Source organism: Notothenia rossii, assembly GCF_949606895.1.
Source record: "Notothenia rossii genome assembly, chromosome: 7".
Taxonomy (NCBI): Eukaryota; Metazoa; Chordata; class Actinopteri; order Perciformes; family Nototheniidae; genus Notothenia; species Notothenia rossii.
The window spans coordinates 16,859,496-16,879,479 of NC_136905.1; the positions used below are offsets into that span (position 1 = coordinate 16,859,496).

Consider the following 19,984-nt stretch of genomic DNA (forward strand, 5'->3'; position numbering starts at 1 on the left):
TAACTGCACAGATCACTTTCTTTATCTCTTCATCCGTTTCCTCCTCTTCCTCTTGCCCCCTCCTCCCTTGTCTCCTGTGGTCCATGTCCCTTAGTCTATTTTTAGCTGGCTGGTGGAGGAATCCTATATTTTTAGTAACGATATCAATAGTCTACAGCACACTCTGACCTCAGGGCATGAGCGAGAAAGTGAGAGGGAGCGAGATGAGAATGAGAGATTGAGACTAGATAGAAAAGAGAACAGGGAGAGGGAGAGAGAGAGGAAGAGAGAGAGAGAGGAAGAGAGAGAGGAAGCAGCAGTGAGAAAGAGGGATGATATCATGTCGAAGTGACAGTGAATGATGGACTGCACACACAACTTCGACTGAAGAGCCTGGAGGTTTAGTTATACAGAGGCAGATAGTGTCAAGGTTGGAGTAAATGTTGGGGTGAGGAGTTTAAAATCAGGCAGTCGACATCAGGTAGACATCAAACACCGAGCAGGATTAATCTTTTCAGAAAAGAGACTTTTCATGTTTTAATTTCTTTACAGTACCTCATTTAAATGTAAAACTGTAGGGTAGAATTGCATCACAGACGGTAAAAAGCCTGCCAGTACAATCTACAAAAGCTATCTACAATAATTACAGAAATCAATACGAAAACCATCAGTAAATGACCTTGTGACATGATTGATGACATTTTTCAAGTGTTATGGCAACAAAAGGACATCAGGATTGTTTTATCTTCAAAACTAGGTTGTAATCATTTTAAGATTATATTGAGATCTGAGAAAACTCTCACGCTTTCACTGCCTGAACACCACTGAAGGACAAATAAGGGTAGAACAGATCATAATATTGTTGCAGACAAGATAAGACACGATGCAAGAATAAAAAGACAACTGTGGAGAGAATCAAAGAGATAACAGGAACAACAATAAAACAATTCTGACAATATGATTTACAGAGAATGACATAAAACAAAGCATTAAAGCATTTACTGTGCAGCACTGACAGGAGAGACAGACAGAGGAGAGAAGGAAAGAGTAGAAGACAGGGAGGAGAGGGAGATGGCAAGTTGATGAGATTTTAATGTGAAGGTCAACTTGTTATAACTCAGATCTCTATGGGAATATTAGTCCCATCATGATGCTGGAGGGGTTGAGGGGGGCGGGGCCCAAGGGGGGAGGAGGTGGGAGTGCGAGGCTGCTTCAGAAGAGGAAGATCGAGTGAAAGTGAGATGCCTGAGAGGTGGTTTTGCTGGTTCGACAACTACAGTATCACAGTAAATAGAGAGGTCAGCATCTTCTGTGTGTGTGTGTGTGTGTGTGTGTGTGTGTGTGTGTGTGTGTGTGTGTGTGTGTGTGTGTGTGTGTGTGTGTGTGTGTGTGTGTGTGTGTGCACATGCTTGAGATTGCACTTTTGAGAGTGAGTATGTGTGAAAGTGAGGGAGAGGGAGTGAGCGTGACAGAGAGGCGTGAGGAGACAAAGCGAGATTGCATGTTTGTTTCTCAGTAGCTTTGCACAAAATCACACTTCACTTGTTCTTGTTTAATGATTGTTTCATTAAGTTTATTGCAATTCAGATTTTTCAGCAGATAAAAACAGAAGTTAACTCAACTAACAGACACATACATTATCTATTGTATTTATTGAGAGTATTGGTTAGTATTGTGTGTTGTGACATTGCAGGCGATCAGTTGAACTGGTTTGACCTTTTACAGTTGACCACTTTTAATGGGATGCACACTATTAATGCTAATCTGTATGATTTTGCTCCCCTGGATGAAAAATGGTTATAATTATCGTTATGCTGACATAGTATGCTAAAAAATCTTGAAGAAGCTTAAAAGAAAAACAGATTTCTGTGGGAATTAGCCGGCTGGTTTGTGAGATAAGAGCACTGAAATGGGATTATTAAACGCTATGTTTGCAGCCACCTGCCCTGCTCAGATAGTGTTTAATGACAGTGCTTCTATTATTTTTCCATGTATTGAACAGTCCCAGAGAGCCTCACTTTTAATTACGCCTAATCAATGCTGTGAGTATACGTCATTACACAGCAAAAAGCTTTATGGTATACACCACAGAAATAATAAAGTCCAACCCGAAAACATAATTAAGAGGCTAATTATCTAATACTGCAAATACAGATTTCATTAGAAGGATGTCATTAGGAGCACTTTTTTGCAATGTGGAGGGGCTCGCTCAAGAAGAATAGAGAAATAAAACCCTGTGAACAAAATAGGATGCAGCCTAAACTGTGGCAGTGATGTAAGGACACCATCTCACTGATAATAGAGTCAGGCCTAGCGGGCATGAGTTGGGCGTGTTGGTCTACGTTAACAGTCACATTGTGCCCAATGTGTTGTTTCAGCATACAGTGGGTCATCTGTGGTCACCGGTGTGACGTTCAACTGGGAGGTCGATCCAGGCCAGAAGAACCTGACGGAGCTCTTCCACAGGATGCCAGTCTAACACAAATAAAAAGGCTACTCACTCAGTTTGCATCATAGTCAACACTCAGACACACACAGTGAGACAGATGTGTATGAAATGCAAAAATATTAAAAAGTGAGTGTTTTGCCTGCTATGTGGCCTGTATAGCTGCTTGACTTAAACCTGACTTGTAATTGTTTTGTAAATACAGCTCCTGAAAACACATTTCTAATTAAAGATATGGTAACCGTTTGACATGCATTGATTGTAAAGTCACACAGATAACTATATAACTATAGAAAACTAGTGTGTCAAAGCCTTTTATTCTAAAAACATGCATGCAAAAGAGACTCATTTCTACAGTACTCCTATTTCAAGGGATATGTCTTTCAAAAAAACTCTAAGAAGGGAATCTACAGGAAAATACTGGCTTATTTGGATTGCTGCAAGAGTTTCTGTGACTATCAAGATTGAATACAAACATCAAATAGAGTGCATGACTTTAAAGGTGTCTTGGCATTTTCATGTAAACGTCAGAATTTGGATATGAGAGGTGTCTTTGAAAGCTGCTGCTAGATCTCATGTTTAAATTCTTTGTTATAAAACTACTATTAAGAGGCTTAAAAAGGTTGGTGGGCTCCGTTTTCAAACGGCAGTGAGAGGCGAGGGGGCAAAGTCTGGGTTTTGGAAGGTGAAGTCCTGGAAGTCCTCCTGGTTGATGGCTGCTAGTACATCGGGGTCAGAGGGAGTGAGCACTGACGGAGCTGCTGTGAAGAACTGGTCAAAGTTTTCTCCTTTCTTCCCACCCTGATGAAGAAGAGGAGAAGATAAGCACGCTCACATTTGTGATTAATACTGATTGTACACACACCCTCGTCTTCCTCCTGAAAAAGATATTAGAGAGGCCAAATTATTAAAAGACTCCACCTACGTATCTCTCTTTCTCACCCACACCATCGTTCTCTATCCGAGGAGCTCTCTACCACACTGTGTGCAGAAAGTTGCTCACGTCTCCTTTCCTGCTCCTTGACAGCCGTTCTGCTGGATGATATGAATCTCATTTGGCTAATGGGCCTGGCCTCTAACCCCTGAACATACTCAGCTCACTCAAAGCCCACCCCACCATTGGCCAGCAGGGACGCAAACTAGAGTGTAGCAGGCTAATGATGACACACATTTGCATATGGGAGGTGTAGGTAGGACCCCAAGGTCAGAAGGGTCCTGTGTGTTATGACTGGACTGTCTGTTCCTGAGCGCTCAAAGCCCTTCTCTAGGAACAGGCAGAGGTGATGAAAGAGAGACAAAAGAGGGGAATAAGGGGAAAGGGGGGAAGGGACAGGGCCATTTGAACAGAGATAAGAAGAGGGGATGACATGGCCAAGACAATGAGGACGGCTGAGAGAGGATGCATGCAGGAAAATGAGGGAAAGCGTGGGAGTTTGAGAGAGAGGAGACAGATGGGAGATACTGAAAGCTTCAACTCCCTAAAAGTGCCCTCGGAGAGACAGAGATAGAAATGAAGGGTAAAGAAGTGAGTGGGAGGATGGTGGAGAGAAAGAAAGAAAGAAAGAAAGAAAGAAAGAAAGAAAGAAAGGAAGACTGACAGTTCTTGGTTGGAATGGCGGTGTGATCTCCAGTCTCTCCAGACGGTCCCAGTCGAGCCAGCGGAAGAACGGATGCTCCCTGATTTCTCTCTCTGCGTCCAGTCCTCCGCCCAGACGCTTGGACGGGTGCTTGGTCAGGAGCTTAGGGAGAAAAAAAGAGAATGAAAGTGGAAAAAGGAAAGACAAATACTGTGGTTATATAACGAGTTATATCTGCTCTGCTTTCTTTAGTCAACAATTTGCACGGTAAGCTTGAAATATTATTCAACCATAATTTATTTTAAGTGTTACATTATTAAATTATAATTTTTTTAATAATCGAGGCATTTACATAAATTGTGTCTAGAACTATTTGCTCTCTTCCTGAGAATTGAAAGACTAGCGCCATACGGCTGTCCAAAGTAAGAAGCCGCAGCCTGTTAGCTTAGCTTAGCATTAACACTGGCAACAGGGGGAAGAAGCTAGCCTGGCACTGTATAAAAAGGTAACCAAACATGAACATGTAAAACCCCATAATTTACATTTTAGATATTGTTTGCTTAATCCAGACAAAACCCAAAGTGCAAAAAACTACAAAATCTATGAAGTATTAAAGGGTGTGCGGGAGTATTTCAAGGCAACAAGACTTCAAGTAGTCACTGCAACAAGCTAAAAAGTAGTCTGGCAAACAAAAAACCCTCTTTAAAAGGACATAATAAACAAACAAAAGTGTTCCTTAGTGATCTTTAGAGATGCTTAAAGAAGGATGTTGATACTTCAGCCAAAGCCAGGCTGTATTTATGCCAAACTAATGGCTCTAGCTTCATATTCAACAAACCTTTAGGAGCATGGTATCAATCTTTTCATCCAACTCTACAGACAATACATCAAAAAAGTGTATTTCCCTAAAGGGTTGAACTATGAATTAGTCAACCATTTGCATGGCCACTTGCTGTTTTTATTTTAATAAAGTTTTCAGAATAACATATGCATTTATACTTAATGGTCTGTGTGTTAAAATTCTATGAGTACGAAGAATGGTAACTCACTCCCTTGCAGATAGCGACAGCTTCACGAGTGAGACTTTTCGGGTATACGACGCTCTGTTCCATTATGGACTGAAACAGCTCCTCCTCATCTATACCATCAAAGGGTGGCTGGAAGGAAAAGATGGGGAGAGAAGAAGAGAGAGAGAGAGAGAGAGAGAGAGAAAAACCATGAGGACCTGCGAGCAAATTGAAAGCAAATACATTGAAATGAAAGTTCTCTTGAAAGTCTTTTGAAGTGATTACAAAGGAGAGCACTGGAGGCGTAAGTGTCTGTGCACACGGCTATATTGTCAGGATTAAGATGAGTGTTACCTGTCCTGCCAGCATTTCATACAGCAGTACTCCAAAAGACCACCAGTCCACTGCTTTATCATAGGGCTGATATGCCACAATCTGCAAAGGATGGAGAGAACAGGAGAGGAGATAAAGGGGAAGAATGGCAGTGCAGAGATAAGGAAGTAGAAAGAGGACGGGGAGAGTGGGAGAAAGCGCAGTTGTGGAAGTCGGCTGCTCGGATGATATGCAGCTATCAGAGACAGCCGCAGTAAAATAAGCAGAGAGAGAGAGGAAAGTATGGCATTAGGGAGGGTAAATGTAGGAATGAGCTCAGAAATAATCGTGTTTGTCTGCACGTGTGTGTTGGTGTGTGTGTGTTTGTTTGTTTCACTGGTGTGGGTGCGGGGGGGGGGGGGGGGGGGGGGTGTAAGAGGGAACAATTTCCAGCCCCTAGGGAAGTTTATTGTATCTCTTCCAAAATGGCAGATGCAGTAGAATCAATGGGTGTTTACATAAGAGAGTCAATACCCAGAGGTACAATAGAAAGGTTTACAATATCAAAGACGTGCACAACAGTCACATTTTATCTTTTTGAGTCACTTTACTATAAATATATAAACCAAGCATGCTGGATATCTCCTCTCTTTCTCTGATTTGTATTTGTTTACTTCATTGAACGCACACACACATATTTCAAACCATCTGTAAGTCAAACATTAGAAAGCATGCAGGCCTAATATTTTGCATTTCAAAAGCTTGTTAACTAAACCACCTCCGACTGTTTTCTATTAAAAATGTGGATTATCATCAACAAAATACTTTTAAAATGAGTTCAGAGGCTTGCAATACTCTCGGGGGAGTTAATCAACTTAAGTCAATTGCGGTAAAAGAAAGGGGGAAAAACTGGTAAACCAAGGTCTCTGAAGGACAATCGTGAATTTTATTCTCATCGCACAAGCACACACCATGCTAATCGAATCATGTGAAGCTAATTATTCAAAAATGCAGACAAGGTCAGCAAGGACGGAGGAGACGAGAGGAGCTGCAGCGAAGCAACTCTCAGCGACGCAAAACAGGTCAAGAAAAATGAAACCGGGAAGACGGGGGTGTTCAGGAGTTAGTCTGGACCATGACGTGAGAGCAGGGGGTACCTCAGGGGCGATGTAGTCTGGGGTGCCGCAGAACGTCTGCGTGGTGTCGCCCTGGAACATGCCCTCCCTGCACATCCCGAAGTCAGCTATCTTTATGTGGCCCTCGCTGTCAAGCAGCACATTATCCAGCTTGAGGTCCCTGAGAGAGGAGGAGACAGCCCACACAGGTAGGAATCATGTCGATAGATAACATCTTTATAAAAGTCATTAGCTACAAAAGACATGATCAATCTGTGTTACGCCTGTGTGACAGTGCCAGGGCCAAACCAGGCCGTGTTGGATGAGCAGTGCTCTCTCTACCTGTAGATGATGCCTTTGCTGTGGAGGAAGAACAGGCCGACCGCTATCTCGCCTGCATAAAACCTGGAGGCAGAAGAGAGGGAGAAGGGTCTCACTACTGGTTGCTTTATCTTGCCGAAAATTGGCCGAGGTTTTTCTGCGGAAGGGAGCTCAAGAGGGTGATGAAAGAGAGAGAAACCAAATAAATGAAAGGCTGGAAGATGAAGAAAGAAAGTTGAAAATGAACAGGGTAAAAACCGTTTCAGAGGATTGATCAAAGATTATTGATTAGATGAACAGCCTAGGGGAACATGTAGATGAAAAGATGAGATTTGTGGGAGGAGAAAATCAGCGGGAAAGGAAAAGGGCTGGTACTTGAGTTGATGACTTTGTACCAGTCATCAGTTGTAATGAACAAAGCGTAGCGACGAGTGTGTATGTGAGGGAACATTGGGGGATAAAAGAAAGGCCGAAATGGAGCCGGAGATGAGATGAAGAACGTGATTAAAGGTGAAAGAAAGAAGCTTTGTTTCTACATACGCTGCGTGAGGCTCTTTGAACTTCCCGACTATCTGAATGTGAAACATCAGATCTCCTCCGTCGACGTATTCCATCACATAATACAGACGGTCCTGCAGAAACAAAAACACACACACGCATATACACACTCTCCATATATAATCCCCTCTTGTCCAAATTAAAAAGCAATCTGTTAAAACCTCCTCCAGGACCAGGGACCTTGTTACAGAAAGCAAATTAATTATTTAATTTAATAATCAACATTCTCAAGCAACTGAAGAAACTCCTGGGAGGACTACGCAGCCAAAATGTCAGGCAGGTTTATGGACACTTTAACGATGTGGTTCATTCGGGCCCTTACATCTCTTTCCACACACACAGACCTACACACACCTCAGTCTGGAAGGCGCAGTACAGCGATGTGAGGAAGTGAGGGCGGGTGGAAAGCGCCAGAACCCTCCTCTCCACCATGGCGCTCTCCGTGTCTTCGTCCTGGAAGAGAACGTCTTTCTTCAACACTTTCACGGCGAACAGACGCTCGCTGCCTCGCTCCTCTGCCAGCAGCACCTTTACAAAGGGGAGAGAAAGTTACGCTGAAAACAAAGAAAACAAAGAATTTTGAAGCAGAAACAGCACGTCTTTCGCCTGCTTGAGTCTGTAAATAAACACAGAGCTTATTTATAGACAACACTAAACCCGCTGTGTGCTAAAAAAACATTTAAGAATTCCAAATTCCCTTTTTTAAGATTCCTCACCCTTAGCAGTTAAGTACTGAACTGCCTGTACAGAACATTTTTTAGGTCATTGTGTTATGAGTGACATGTTGCTCTACTTAGGAAAAAACTAGTTCTGCTGTTTTAATAAAGATGATGTGCTTTTGAGGCACATTTGCAATATTTTGAGCTTCTGATTCTGCTAAACAAGGAATTGTATAAAGTGCTGGTTATTAAAATACGCACTTACTAGTAGAAAGTAAAATAGTAGAAAAGAAAAAAGATACGTTATCATGTTGTGCTTGCTTTGGCATGTTCAATACTGTACTGTGTCCCCAATAGTGACATAACAGTTTTTAATTAAAGCTGCTCTATGCCAGAAGATTTCAAGACATGTCAATGTTATGAATGAAAAAGCGAAGTGGCTCTCGTGTTTTTATCAGACATTCAAAACACATTCATCTCCGATTTTCTCCCTTCTTTTAAATTGGCTGCTAGCGGGTTGCTCTGAGATCTAATGATACTATAATTGTCTACAATGAGAGCCCCATGATCCGGTTTCTACTGTGGTTCAAGGAAAGATATGGTCAAGGGCACTGGAAAGATATTGACAACAACACTCTCTGAAATGGTCGGGCCCGGCTGTAACGGCCACCGGCTCGTGGGGAGTAAGGACCTCATGAAACTTTCAAATAGTGATAAGAAGTAGAGAAAATTAGCATGGTATCATTTTTCGGAAATGAATGTGACTACACACTGTTGCTTTTGAAAAATAATATGTGTGTGTGTGTGTGTGTGTGTGTGTGTGTGTGTGTGTGTGTGTGTGTGTGTGTGTGTGTGTGTGTGTGTGTGTGTGTGTGTGTGTGTGTGTGTGTGTGTGTGTGTGTGTGTGTGTGTGTGTGTGTGTGTGTGTGTGTGTGTGTGTGTGTCACTAATAAACTGCCAGTCAAGAGAAATCCTGTCGTCCTCTGTGATCTTGTCTCCTGCTCTTCCCCGCTCTCTCTCAAACTTACTCGCATAAAAATAGGACTCGTCACACTTCTGAATATTACAAATCTTGCTCACACAATCGCATGTACTTTTTCCTCCTCTCCGCTCTTGTTATCCCACTTCCTCTTGGTCATTGTGTCACTTTCCGCAGCACAGTAATCCTCCCACTTCCTCTATCTGTGTCTCACTATCCCTCACTCAGCAGCCCCGGGGTCTGTCTCTCCTTTTCTTGGGTCGTTTTTTTTTCCCCTCACATCTTACGTAAGCCGAGTCTATTTCTCATGTCCTCTGTAGACTCTCCTCTGACAGTTATGAAACAGCACAGGGGGATTTCGGAGGAAGTGGAAGGACTCAAAACTCCTCTCTCTTCATTATGCCTCATCTACTGGGGAATTAAAGAGAAAATGAAGAGCACAGGCTCCCTGAACATGGACACCTCCAGGAGGACTGTGTGGCATGTAGGATGCCAGCCAGCTCCAGCTCACGACTGCTGACAGAACAAAAGAAGCTAAGGGTTAAATGAATCATTTGGCAGAAGTGAGAAAGACAATGAGCATGTTAGTGAGAACCTTTTTCTTCTCCAAAGACAGAAATTCCTCCCAGGAGCTGCTCTGTGAAATGCCAGCTGAAGGTCAAGTCCATCAATAGAAGAAATGATTTAAAGCCAGGAATAATCTTTGTTGATTTCAGCATGATCGACCTCTCGGAAGTCACCTATAGCTGTTGGGTCAGAGGATTGTGGGTAGATAAGAGGACAGTGTGTCGTGGCTGCTGTGTTTACCTTGCCAAAGCTGCCTTTTCCCAGCACCATGAGGAAGTTGAAGTCCAGGATGCCCACTTGGACTTTGGCAGGGCCGGGGGCGTGGGCGGGGAGGCCGGATGGGACAGGGGCCGGGGACAGGGCCACAGGGAACGTCTCAGACAGCGAAGGGGGGAGGGCATGAGGCAGAGAGGGTAATATGCCGTCTGGCTGAGGCTCCTGGAGGATCACAGGGGGAGAGTTCAGACATGAATGATTGGAAGCAGTCCAGCCCAAAGCAAAACCCATAAACCCTACAAACTCCCTCATACCCCCTAGTTTAGCATCACGGTCCGGCAGAACAACCCTGCACCCTGGTGGAGGCCGAGGGTAACAGGGAGGGGAGTGGACCCTATATAATTTATTATCTAATTATCTAGCTTTAACTACAGGCATAAATCTTCTCACATAGAATAGAGAGGGAGAGTTCAAGATCCTGACCCAGTGTGAGCAGTGGCAGCTGTTGTTTATTATATCGAGCAAATGAGAAGATGATGAATGGTAATGATAAAGACATAAACGGCTTCTGCCCTCTGTTGAATACAGTAATAAATATGTATTGTACATCTTGGTCAATATGGGAGACCAAGGGATTTTGTCCGTCCTGGGGTAAGCCTCCTACCTGGAGGTCTGGGTCTGGCACTGGGATGTTATAGTACTCTCCTTCATCTTCGGCCAGCAGTTTGAACCAGCCGCTGATGGGACGCCTGAAGATCTCACTCACTCCGAATGACAGCGCTCCCATGAAATCGTTCCTAGACGTGCGGTCCCAGTCCCATACCTCCACAGACAGACGCCTGTCCCACTGGGTACCGCGCACTGAGCTGGAGACAAACACAAAAACTCTACATCACTGGGGAGGGCTGTGTAAGCAACACACCAATGCACAAAGACACAGATTGTTTTTCCCATTTTTTCACCTTCATGACTTCTTGGCAATTTTCACATATCTAATTTTCACAGCACTCAAGAATCATGCAAAGGTAAAGAGAGTTAAATCAGTGATGTTCAATGAGGAGGCACCATCAACCTTACATTCAACACTCCTACCTGTGTCTTTACGTGTCCTTTGTTTGACTCAGTAAATCTTATTTCTAGGACATTTGATTTGATCTAAAGCACGTTTTGTCCCAGACTTGTGTATGTTTTCCACCTTAAATTAAAGTTGGCAAGGACTCACAAGGTGAAACTCTCATTCCAGATGGGATTGAGTGTTGAGCGGATGGTCTTTGTCTTCTGTTTGCTGTGGCTCCTCGGGTCTGGAATCAATTTCAGTTTAACATACGGGTCTGACAGGCCGTTTGGATCCATGGGCATCAGGTTACGAGCCTCCCGCACTGAAGACAAAAGTAGAATAATGGAAAGCACGAACAGAGAAATCCTTCATTGCCTGTGTAATCCTACTATTTGTTTTAAAATGATCCAGCTGGTCCTCTCACCTGTGACGAAGACATCCTCCTTCTCTCCTCTCACAGTCAGGTGGATCCTCCCCCTCTGCTCTGTGTGGTCTTCACCACAGAGACTGGGAACACTGGCCTCACACCGTTGATGGACGTTCATGTCACAACCTCAAGGACAAACAAACACAAGAATAAACAAACAGATGCAGGGAAAGATGAAATGAGGCACATATTAATAAGACCAGAATGATACCCTGTTTCCTGTTCTCACACTGTCAAATAAAGGTGAAACATCTTTATTTTTATATATTTTATACATGCATCTTGTTTTTGTTACTTTGGAAGATTAGATGTTGCCCTGACTAGTATTTAATTTCCTTGACATTAACTCTAACCATTACTGCTGCATCTAGCACTACATGCCTAACAACCTCCATCGTAAACTTGTATTTGCATACTTAACTATAGTTAGATACAATTCATAAAGCTGTCATGAGTTACCTGTATTTACATGGTCACATAATATAGTTTATTCAAGCATGAAGCATTGAAAAAAGGGGGACAGAGGTAACCTGCCTCTGTCTCACAGTAGCAAATAAAAAGTTTTAATAATGGTCTAATTTTATATAATTTGCTTCAAGGGCACAACAACAGTTGTGAGAGAGGGTTATGTATGGGTCTATCTCTTAGCCAGGCAGACTCTCTGCTTGGAGTCTCCAGTGGCTGCAAATCCCCTCATCTAATTTTCTGCAGGAAAGTGAATAAGCATATTTCCCCAAACTACCCGAAACATAAACTTAACAAAGTCGACTCCACATTGTGGAGGCTAATTTAGTCAAGACCAGCTTTATTTCCCCAGCTGGGAGGCTACGAGTAACAAAAATGTGCCTGTGTGAACTTATTCTTACCCACACAACATAACAAATACAAGAATGCTCAGATTCATGGCACTGTGATGTGTGGTGAAACTCACTGCTACATTTCATGCCCTGGTGTATCAGGCCGTACAGCAGCGAGCCACAGTGGTCGCAGAAGGTGGGACTGGAGTAAGTCTGGACCTTAAATGTGTGTTGACTTGCCAGATCCTGCAAGACAACAGAAACAATCTGCATTGAGAACACGCACACGCACACAAACACATATACACACTGCATGACCAGATACTGCGAACACTCACACATTTACACACATGCATGCACGGGTATGATAAGTGGAGAGATGTTGAGTGAGGTATTCATGGACGAGCCAATTAGATTTCTCCACTGGGAGAAGACATATAAATGATAGTGCATCTAGGCAAGGCTATGTGTGCGTGTGTGTGTGTGTGTGTGTGTGTGTACACTGTGCAGAGAGGGATGAATCATTTTTATCTCTCTACAGCTCATCAAACCCCACCACCACCCTCTCCACACACCACCTTCTCCTAAACAGTTTTCCCTCTGAGCAGCTATTTAAAATCACCATCACCCTGTTTCTCCTCTGCGTGTGAGCGCTTCATGCTCTCATCCTAACACACACACACACACACACACACACACACACACACACACACACACACACACACACACACACACACACACACACACACACACACACACACACACACACACACACACACACACACACACACACACACACACACACACACACACACACACACACACACACACACACACACACACACACACACACACACACACACACACACACACACACACACACTCCCCTTGACCTAATTTCTAAGTATATTTGGCTGGCAGAAAAGAAAAGGCAAATCTCCCTGAAATCCTCAAAATGCCACAGAGAGGAAGACTGAGCAGTCTTTTGCTCTCCCTTTCTCTAATTCCCCCTCTTATCAGCCCCTCCGCCTTTATCTCCCCCACTCTCTATCTCCAACTCGCTGCATCTCTGAAGCCTGGCAGGATGACATGAGTGCAGACGTCACAGATGGGACAAGGCTGTGCGATTTGAAGGATGCATGGATTGACGGGTGAGTCACGCACACGTGTTCCTGTCACTGAGTGGATGGTTAAATGTGATGATGACGGGCTGAATCATGAATAAAGTGCAACAAAAAAAAGGATGTAAGCGGAAAAGGAAAGTCATATATTTTCTGGCACATCTGCTTACATCTGGTTGTGGGCCCGCCACAGAGCCGGGACAAGTGAAGGTCACTAATTCGTGACATCTTTTGTGGACCACAAAACTGCAAACTAGGGGAAAACACAGAGAAAAATATCTTTACTATAGAAGCAGTCACACTGAAAACATTATCTGAGAAGATTTAATACCGTGGAAAGAGACAATAACACTGGATTTATTTTATTTATCTCTACCTTGACATTGGAATCCCTGTTTGCCGATGCCCCTGAGTGAAAAAAGAACATTGATTAAGACTCAAACACAATCTTCCCTTCTCCTCTTTAAGGTGAAATATTTTGCTTCTGAGACTGTCTGCCAGCCCGGAGTATAGATTAAGCTGCCAAGACAGGGACAGAGGTAAGGCAGTTGAATTTTTCGATTCTTTATTAAGACCAACAGATGTGCAAGCACAAGTTGAGAACAAAGTCTTTTTCATCAAAAAAACTAAATTTGATTAACAAGTAATTATGTTTGAAGTTTAGGTCTAGGCCACACTGCGGACCAGGTCAAGTGGTGTCAATCAATATCTCACACAAACACATGCACACACAAACACGCACACACACTGCTCTTGTTTCCAGAACTGTGGTGTCGGCTAGTTTCCAGTGTCTCCTTAGAGCTTTAATTGAATAATTAAATCCATTGATTGACTAAAGAGTCCACTCAGCGGCTTTCCTGCTGTGAATCTAGTTTTGATTAGCAGGCAGAAGAACAAGCTCCTCCACAATCATACTGGAGAGGCCCATGGGTTCATAGGAAACTGACCATAATCACTGATCTAAAATCAGTTCAACATCTGCCTAGTAGTAACAATTATAGACGGGGTGGCAGAGGGTAATCTGATCCTTGATCAGAAGTCTCCGTCTGCAGCAGTCTGCTCTTTGACCAGCAGAGAGCATTAGAGAGCCAGGTATGGATGTGGAGAGAATCAACAGCTTAGCTTGCTGGCCATATTTCACAAGGAATTCAATGCATGTTAAATGTAATAATGCATTGAAAAACCCATACAAATTAAATATAATCGTTGCTATTAAAAAAAAAACATCATAAAAATCCTATAAAACCAACCAGAATATTAAAAAACTGGAAAACGACATATTTAATTAAAAGGTGCAAATAATGTTAAGACAAATTAAAATCTACCTTATAAAGCAGAGAAAACCCTGCACCTTGTCTTTGTAAAAGACCTTTCCCAGATGTTTTATGTCGGAGCATATCATTAATGCGAAGTTAAATTAAGCTGTTTTAGTTTCAGGTATTATTATTGCTGCTCCACTGGCACACTGTCCTGGTTTACTGGATTATTTTAATCCATATTAAAATAAGTCATTGTTCATTTTAGTGTTTGCACCAACACATGCTTTTCCTACAATGACAAGTCAAAAATACCTGCTGTGAAAGAGGCCTGTCAGCTGTCTACAGTATATAGGTCAGTCTTAAATACACTTTGCCTTAAGAGATTTTTGGTGTAGGGCTTAATGTGTTTTACTTATGACCCTGAGAAGAGCCGGACTCCAAAAACACACTGGATTAAACACCAGTGTCACTTTTTTCCATTGAGGACTATATCAATCAATTCATACTGAAAGAAGCTATACAAGAGACAACCCATTCAATTTTAGAGACTGACTTAATAAACTAGATATTTACATTTCAAAATTAGAACTACCTTTAATTAGTCTTTAATTAATCCACCAATCTCCCCAGGGTCTGTGTGAGAGGCGAGCTGCTGCTCTGACATCCTGCGTGAAGGAGAAGTTTTCCCTTAAACTGAGCGCTACGACGTGCAAGACGGTAGCCAGTTGGAGAAACGTCCTGAAAGCTACCCAGAGGCTGTTGGCATCAGCACAGCCCTGCATCCAACATACACTCCCACCATATGTTCAAAAACACACACACAAAAGCCCATACATGCCACACACACAAAAGCCCATACATGCCACACACACAAAAGCCCATACATGCCACACACACACACACACACACACACACACACACACACACACACACACACACACACACACACACACACACACACACACACACACACACACACACACACACACACACACACACACACACACACTATACTTGAGTATCGTGAACTGGTGTTTTGTGCAGCTATTCATTTTTCTTTTCTTTTCTAATACTGCTTAGCCGCTAATTGTCAGAATATGTTATCATCTGCATTCAGCTATAAATACTTTGCTGATAAATGTGATACAAAGAATCCATGTCCTGTAATCATTGTGTACTTTTTATTAGCAAAGCAGAACTTTTTTCAGCCTTGTGACAATGCATTTATTCAACCATCCTATTTTCTATTTCTGTCACGATTTCTCCCATCATTAGCACATGCTTTATATCGCGTAAGAAGCAAATTACTTTTTAAACCCACAAAGGAGCACTAAATCATTCAGTTTATCTGAAAAATTGAAAGTCAACACAAGATAAGCTGTTTTCACTGAACAGTGATGAGTGTAAACTCCAGCAGTTTATAAAATATTTACTGATCTAGCCGTACCTTGAGCAACCACAACAACTAATTACTACTTCCATATAAACACTTTAAAATGCCTACACTGCAAAACAAATATAATTGTGAATTAGTTCTGTTATTTCCCGAGTTCATTTTATTGCTTCTTAAAAATCAGCACTCTTACAGCACTTTGGAGCATTTCTGAATGCAAAACATTGAAATAATTTTTATATAAAGCAATTCTTTTTTCATGGATTTCACATTCAATTTGTATCCACTGTTTTATGCATGGTAGTTCAGTTTATTCTAAACAATGAGTACTACTCTGCCTTTGAAATAGTTTAATAAGGTTTATGTGGCCCTGGAAGAGCTTTCCAAAGACTCAAATATAATGCTAATGGTGGTGGAACCATGGTGGTACCATGGTGGTACCATGGGTGCTGATGAGCACAAGAGGCCAAAAGGGTTCATCTTCCAGGTACAGAAAACCCTGATCCTCTGACGATCTTATGCATATTCTTAAACCCTGCACACCGGAGGCTGAGTCTTGGCTCATTTATGACCAGAGGAAGGGAATAACTCTGGATCCCACTGTTAGAACATTTTATGACCTTTAGATGAGGGCTTTACAAGTGTTCATACTCGGAAATTGATTAAACATCAAATAAAACATCATATATAGAGACTTTTATTTAGCAATGAAAGTCAATATTTCCCGTTGTCATCATGTGATAGACCTCAAAGTAGTAATTTAACAGTTTGGCCATAACAAAAATTGGCTACTAAGCCAGGCTCTCTTCCTGGATGGCTTGGACAGGACCCAATGAAAGAAGAAACTGAGATGCTTTATGGGATGGTATAGAGCGTTGTTCATATATTACAGAGTAAAAGTCAGAATATCTTATTGAGTTCTGACTATTCTTATTGTATTCTGTACCTTGTGATTCCCACAACTTTATTGAAGTGATACATCAAAGAGGGCCCTGCAGGATCTGAATAATTCCTACTTTACTGCTGCCTGTGAGTGTGTTTGTACATTTGTGCATGTACTGCTACTCTGTGTGCAGGCATTCATACTGAGAAGGAAAGCTCTTTTCTTAATTAAAGTTGTACTTGTATGTGTATGTATATGTATATATATATATATATATATATATATATATATATATATATATATATATATATATATATATATATATATATATATATTCCTGGCTCCTGTGTTGTGTAGGCTGCAGTGTGGAGATGAGGTTATGTATAGGTTCAGGTCACTGTGGCTTAACAGTAGGATGTTTCTCCAGCATGCAGCTGGATCGGGTGAAAGAGAAAAAGTGCCAGGAAAGTCAGATTCAGAAGGAGTAGTGGGATGCCTGAGGAGGCGGCTTATCAACTGCCAGGTCACTCTCTGTGTAAATGTGTGTGTGAGTGTGAGTTTGTGTGTGTGTTACCAGATGAAGTCGGTGCAGTGGCTGCAGAAGGTGGGCTGTTTGAAGAAGCGGGCCGTGAACTGGTGGTCTTTCACCTCCACAATCCTCTTGTGTTTGAGCGCTCCCTTCCTCTGGAACACAGGCACTCTTGGTGGAGGGGAGAGGGGTAAGGGCAGCGGGGGGGTCGCCGATGTAGGGGAGGCCAGCGCCAACGGGGAGAGGGATGGGGAAGGGGAGACCGGGGTCGACATGATGCCTGGAGGGTACGGTGGAAAAAAAGGAGAGAAGGAGGGAGAGGGGGGAGAATGTTTGATGAGTGTCAGTAAGGAAGGTTCCGAGTAGTACAGGCGAAAGACCTTGAACATCGGAGAGGCAGGAGTGAAGGAAGCAAGGACAGGGAGGAGGAGCGGGAGGAAAGTGAGATGGGTCATAGAGTTGTATTAATGGCACATGGGACAGAGCGAGCAGTGAAGGAGGGACGTGAAGGAGAGAAAGATCGAGAACCGACCGGAAGTGCAAAATAAGACAGAGAGCTCAGGGAAAGTGGCAGGAGCGAGAGGGACGGAGGAAAAAAGAGGTGTAATGATGGAGGCATGGAGGTTAATTCACCAACGGAGACAGAACTCTCCTAAGAGACTCCGTGACGCTAAACGATTAGAGAGGCTCGCTGTGTGTCCCACATACCACCTGTCCATAACTACCTCTCCCTCTCAATGTACCCCCTATATCTACATCCCCCTGGCAGCTATGACTACCCACCCCACCCTCTATTCGTCATGTTAACTGTACCTCCTGTTGCCATGTCAACAACACCCCCACCACCTGCTCCAATATTAGAGCCTGAATCCCATCTCGACTTCCTGCATGGCCTTATTAGCAATTAGTCCCATTTCTGAAATAAAGTTCGGACTAGAATAAAATGTGAATGTCTATAGGGGATATGATACGCTGGGAAAAAGTGCACAACGGCAAATATTAGCTGGAGATACTGTGGTGCAAGAGTTGCATGCTACTAAATGATAAATGAAACACCAACAGTTTTAATGAATAAATAAAAAAGCCCATAGCAAAAAATACATCCATGCCATGATGAAAGGATGGTGTTTCAGCAGAGAAGTAGAAGCCAATCAATCAAAAGGGTGAAAGAGGAGAATGGTAAAAAAATATGAAGTGCTCAAAAAAGTGCAAAATGACAAGAAGAAAAATATTTTCGGAAAATGTGCACATATGGTGAAGATAACAAAGACACAATACCTGGAGATTTGTGGTGGCTTTAGAGGAAAGGCAGCTTCCTTCTCTTCCTCTCTCCCTTTCTTCTCCTCACTTCAAAAGAAATGCTAAGGTATCCCACCTGTAGCTGGTCACCTCAAAAAAAGAGAAATACAGGAAAGAAAATACCCAGAAAGCAGTACGTTGGCTACAAGAAAGAAATCAACCAGGGAAAAAAAGAAAACAGAAAAGAAAATCCTGTTACAACAAAAAGCGAAAGCAACAAGCGTTTCAGGAGATTCGAGCTCTCTAGGAACCAAAGATAGAAGAGTGAAGTGATATATATCCGTTAACCCAGAGGCAGGGTGAGGAGGAGGACGAGATAGAGAGGTGGTATTCTCTTTCCAAGATTGATTCTGTTTAACTAAGAAGAGGACAAGAGATGGAGAGAGTAAGAAAAAGAGAGAGAGAGGAGAATTAGAGAGATAGAAAGAGAGAGAGGAGAAAGATTGAGGGGAACAGGCAGCGATTCATTTTGAAATCTGGGTTACTTCTCTCAGGAGAGGGTAGGGAGTTAGAGGAAGGAGGACGGATGACAGAAGCTGCCATTTTGCCACCACCAATACAGTATGGACTCGGGAGCGCCAACTGTCTCTCACTTCCTCTCGTGACAGACGGAAGGAAGGAAAAGAAGAGGAGAGAGAGAGAGAGAGATAGAGGGAGAGTATCCAGTCTGGCAGAAAAGAGCAGAAAGCTTCAGAGGTTGAGAGTCAGAGAAATCTCTAATTAAGCACAGCTAAAACGTGAATTAATTGGTTAAAAGTCATGGAGTTTGCAGCAGATCCAGATGACTGAAGGATCAACAGGCCTGTGAAATAAGCAACCCTGTTAATCTTTTCTGCAACAGTGCGTTTAACTGTGTGTTCACCGCATCTGAAGTTTGTTCTGATATCACAGCAAGTGGTTACATGATGACACTGATCCACTGTGCACTGAAACCAGGTCAGCTAAGCCTGATGGGAAGAGTAGTTTCCAAGAGAGAGGGGATGTTTGTCCATTGATGGTACTCACACAAACACAAACCTACACCTACAAACACACACTGGACGACAACATTTGTTGACATTTTGGGAGATACACTCACTATATTTATTATTTGCAGAGAATAATTCTATACTCATGTTGGTAGCTGAAATGTGTAGCGATGGCCAGAAGTTGGTTAGCTTATCAATCGGCTATAGGCTGGCTTGATCTGAATTGGGTAAAAAATGTCTACCATCATCTCTAAAGCTCACAGATTTACATATGGTGTTATTTTTTATTCTTGTAAAATGCTAAAAGTGTAAAAACAACAATTTGCTATTTTTCAGCTCTGTTTTATGCCACACTATGTATTGGCCAGGACCAGTTGCCAGGCAACCGTCAGAGACCTAGACTACCATAAAGTGTAAATAAGTGAGATTTAGTTTTGTTTGTAAGTAGATTTTTGTATTTCTTTTTTACCTCCTAGACAGAGCCAGAGTAGCTATTTGTAGGCCATGGCAATCTT

The 19,984-nt window shown here is 42.6% G+C and overlaps 2 protein-coding genes across 3 annotated transcripts in view; both read right to left on the minus strand.

The window, feature by feature from the left end:
* Nucleotides 1-1,521: 1,521 nt before the first annotated feature.
* On the minus strand, nucleotides 1,522-18,619 carry prkcg (protein kinase C, gamma). 2 transcript variants are annotated; one of them, XM_079691331.1, is made up of 17 exons: nucleotides 18,481-18,619; nucleotides 17,248-17,482; nucleotides 13,515-13,546; nucleotides 13,309-13,391; nucleotides 12,152-12,263; nucleotides 11,218-11,346; nucleotides 10,959-11,115; nucleotides 10,401-10,602; nucleotides 9,761-9,958; nucleotides 7,670-7,843; nucleotides 7,298-7,389; nucleotides 6,779-6,841; nucleotides 6,479-6,617; nucleotides 5,364-5,444; nucleotides 5,052-5,159; nucleotides 4,024-4,164; nucleotides 1,522-3,226 (listed from the first exon to the last, which is right to left on the minus strand). In XM_079691331.1, exons 2-17 carry the CDS (start codon nucleotides 17,475-17,477, stop codon nucleotides 3,065-3,067), a joined length of 2,103 nt encoding a protein of 700 aa, XP_079547457.1. In that variant the 5' UTR covers nucleotides 17,478-17,482; nucleotides 18,481-18,619; the 3' UTR covers nucleotides 1,522-3,064. The 2 variants fall into 2 exon arrangements, with proteins under 2 accessions (XP_079547457.1, XP_079547458.1); XM_079691332.1 differs by lacking the exons at nucleotides 13,309-13,391; nucleotides 13,515-13,546; nucleotides 18,481-18,619 and having other exon boundaries at nucleotides 17,248-17,271.
* Nucleotides 18,488-19,984, minus strand: part of grin2db (glutamate receptor, ionotropic, N-methyl D-aspartate 2D, b) — a 118,740-nt gene continuing 117,243 nt past the window's right edge. The window contains exon 18 of the transcript XR_013809953.1: nucleotides 18,488-18,591. The gene's annotated coding sequence lies outside the window, so the exon portion shown is untranslated. The remainder of the gene's footprint in view (nucleotides 18,592-19,984) is intronic.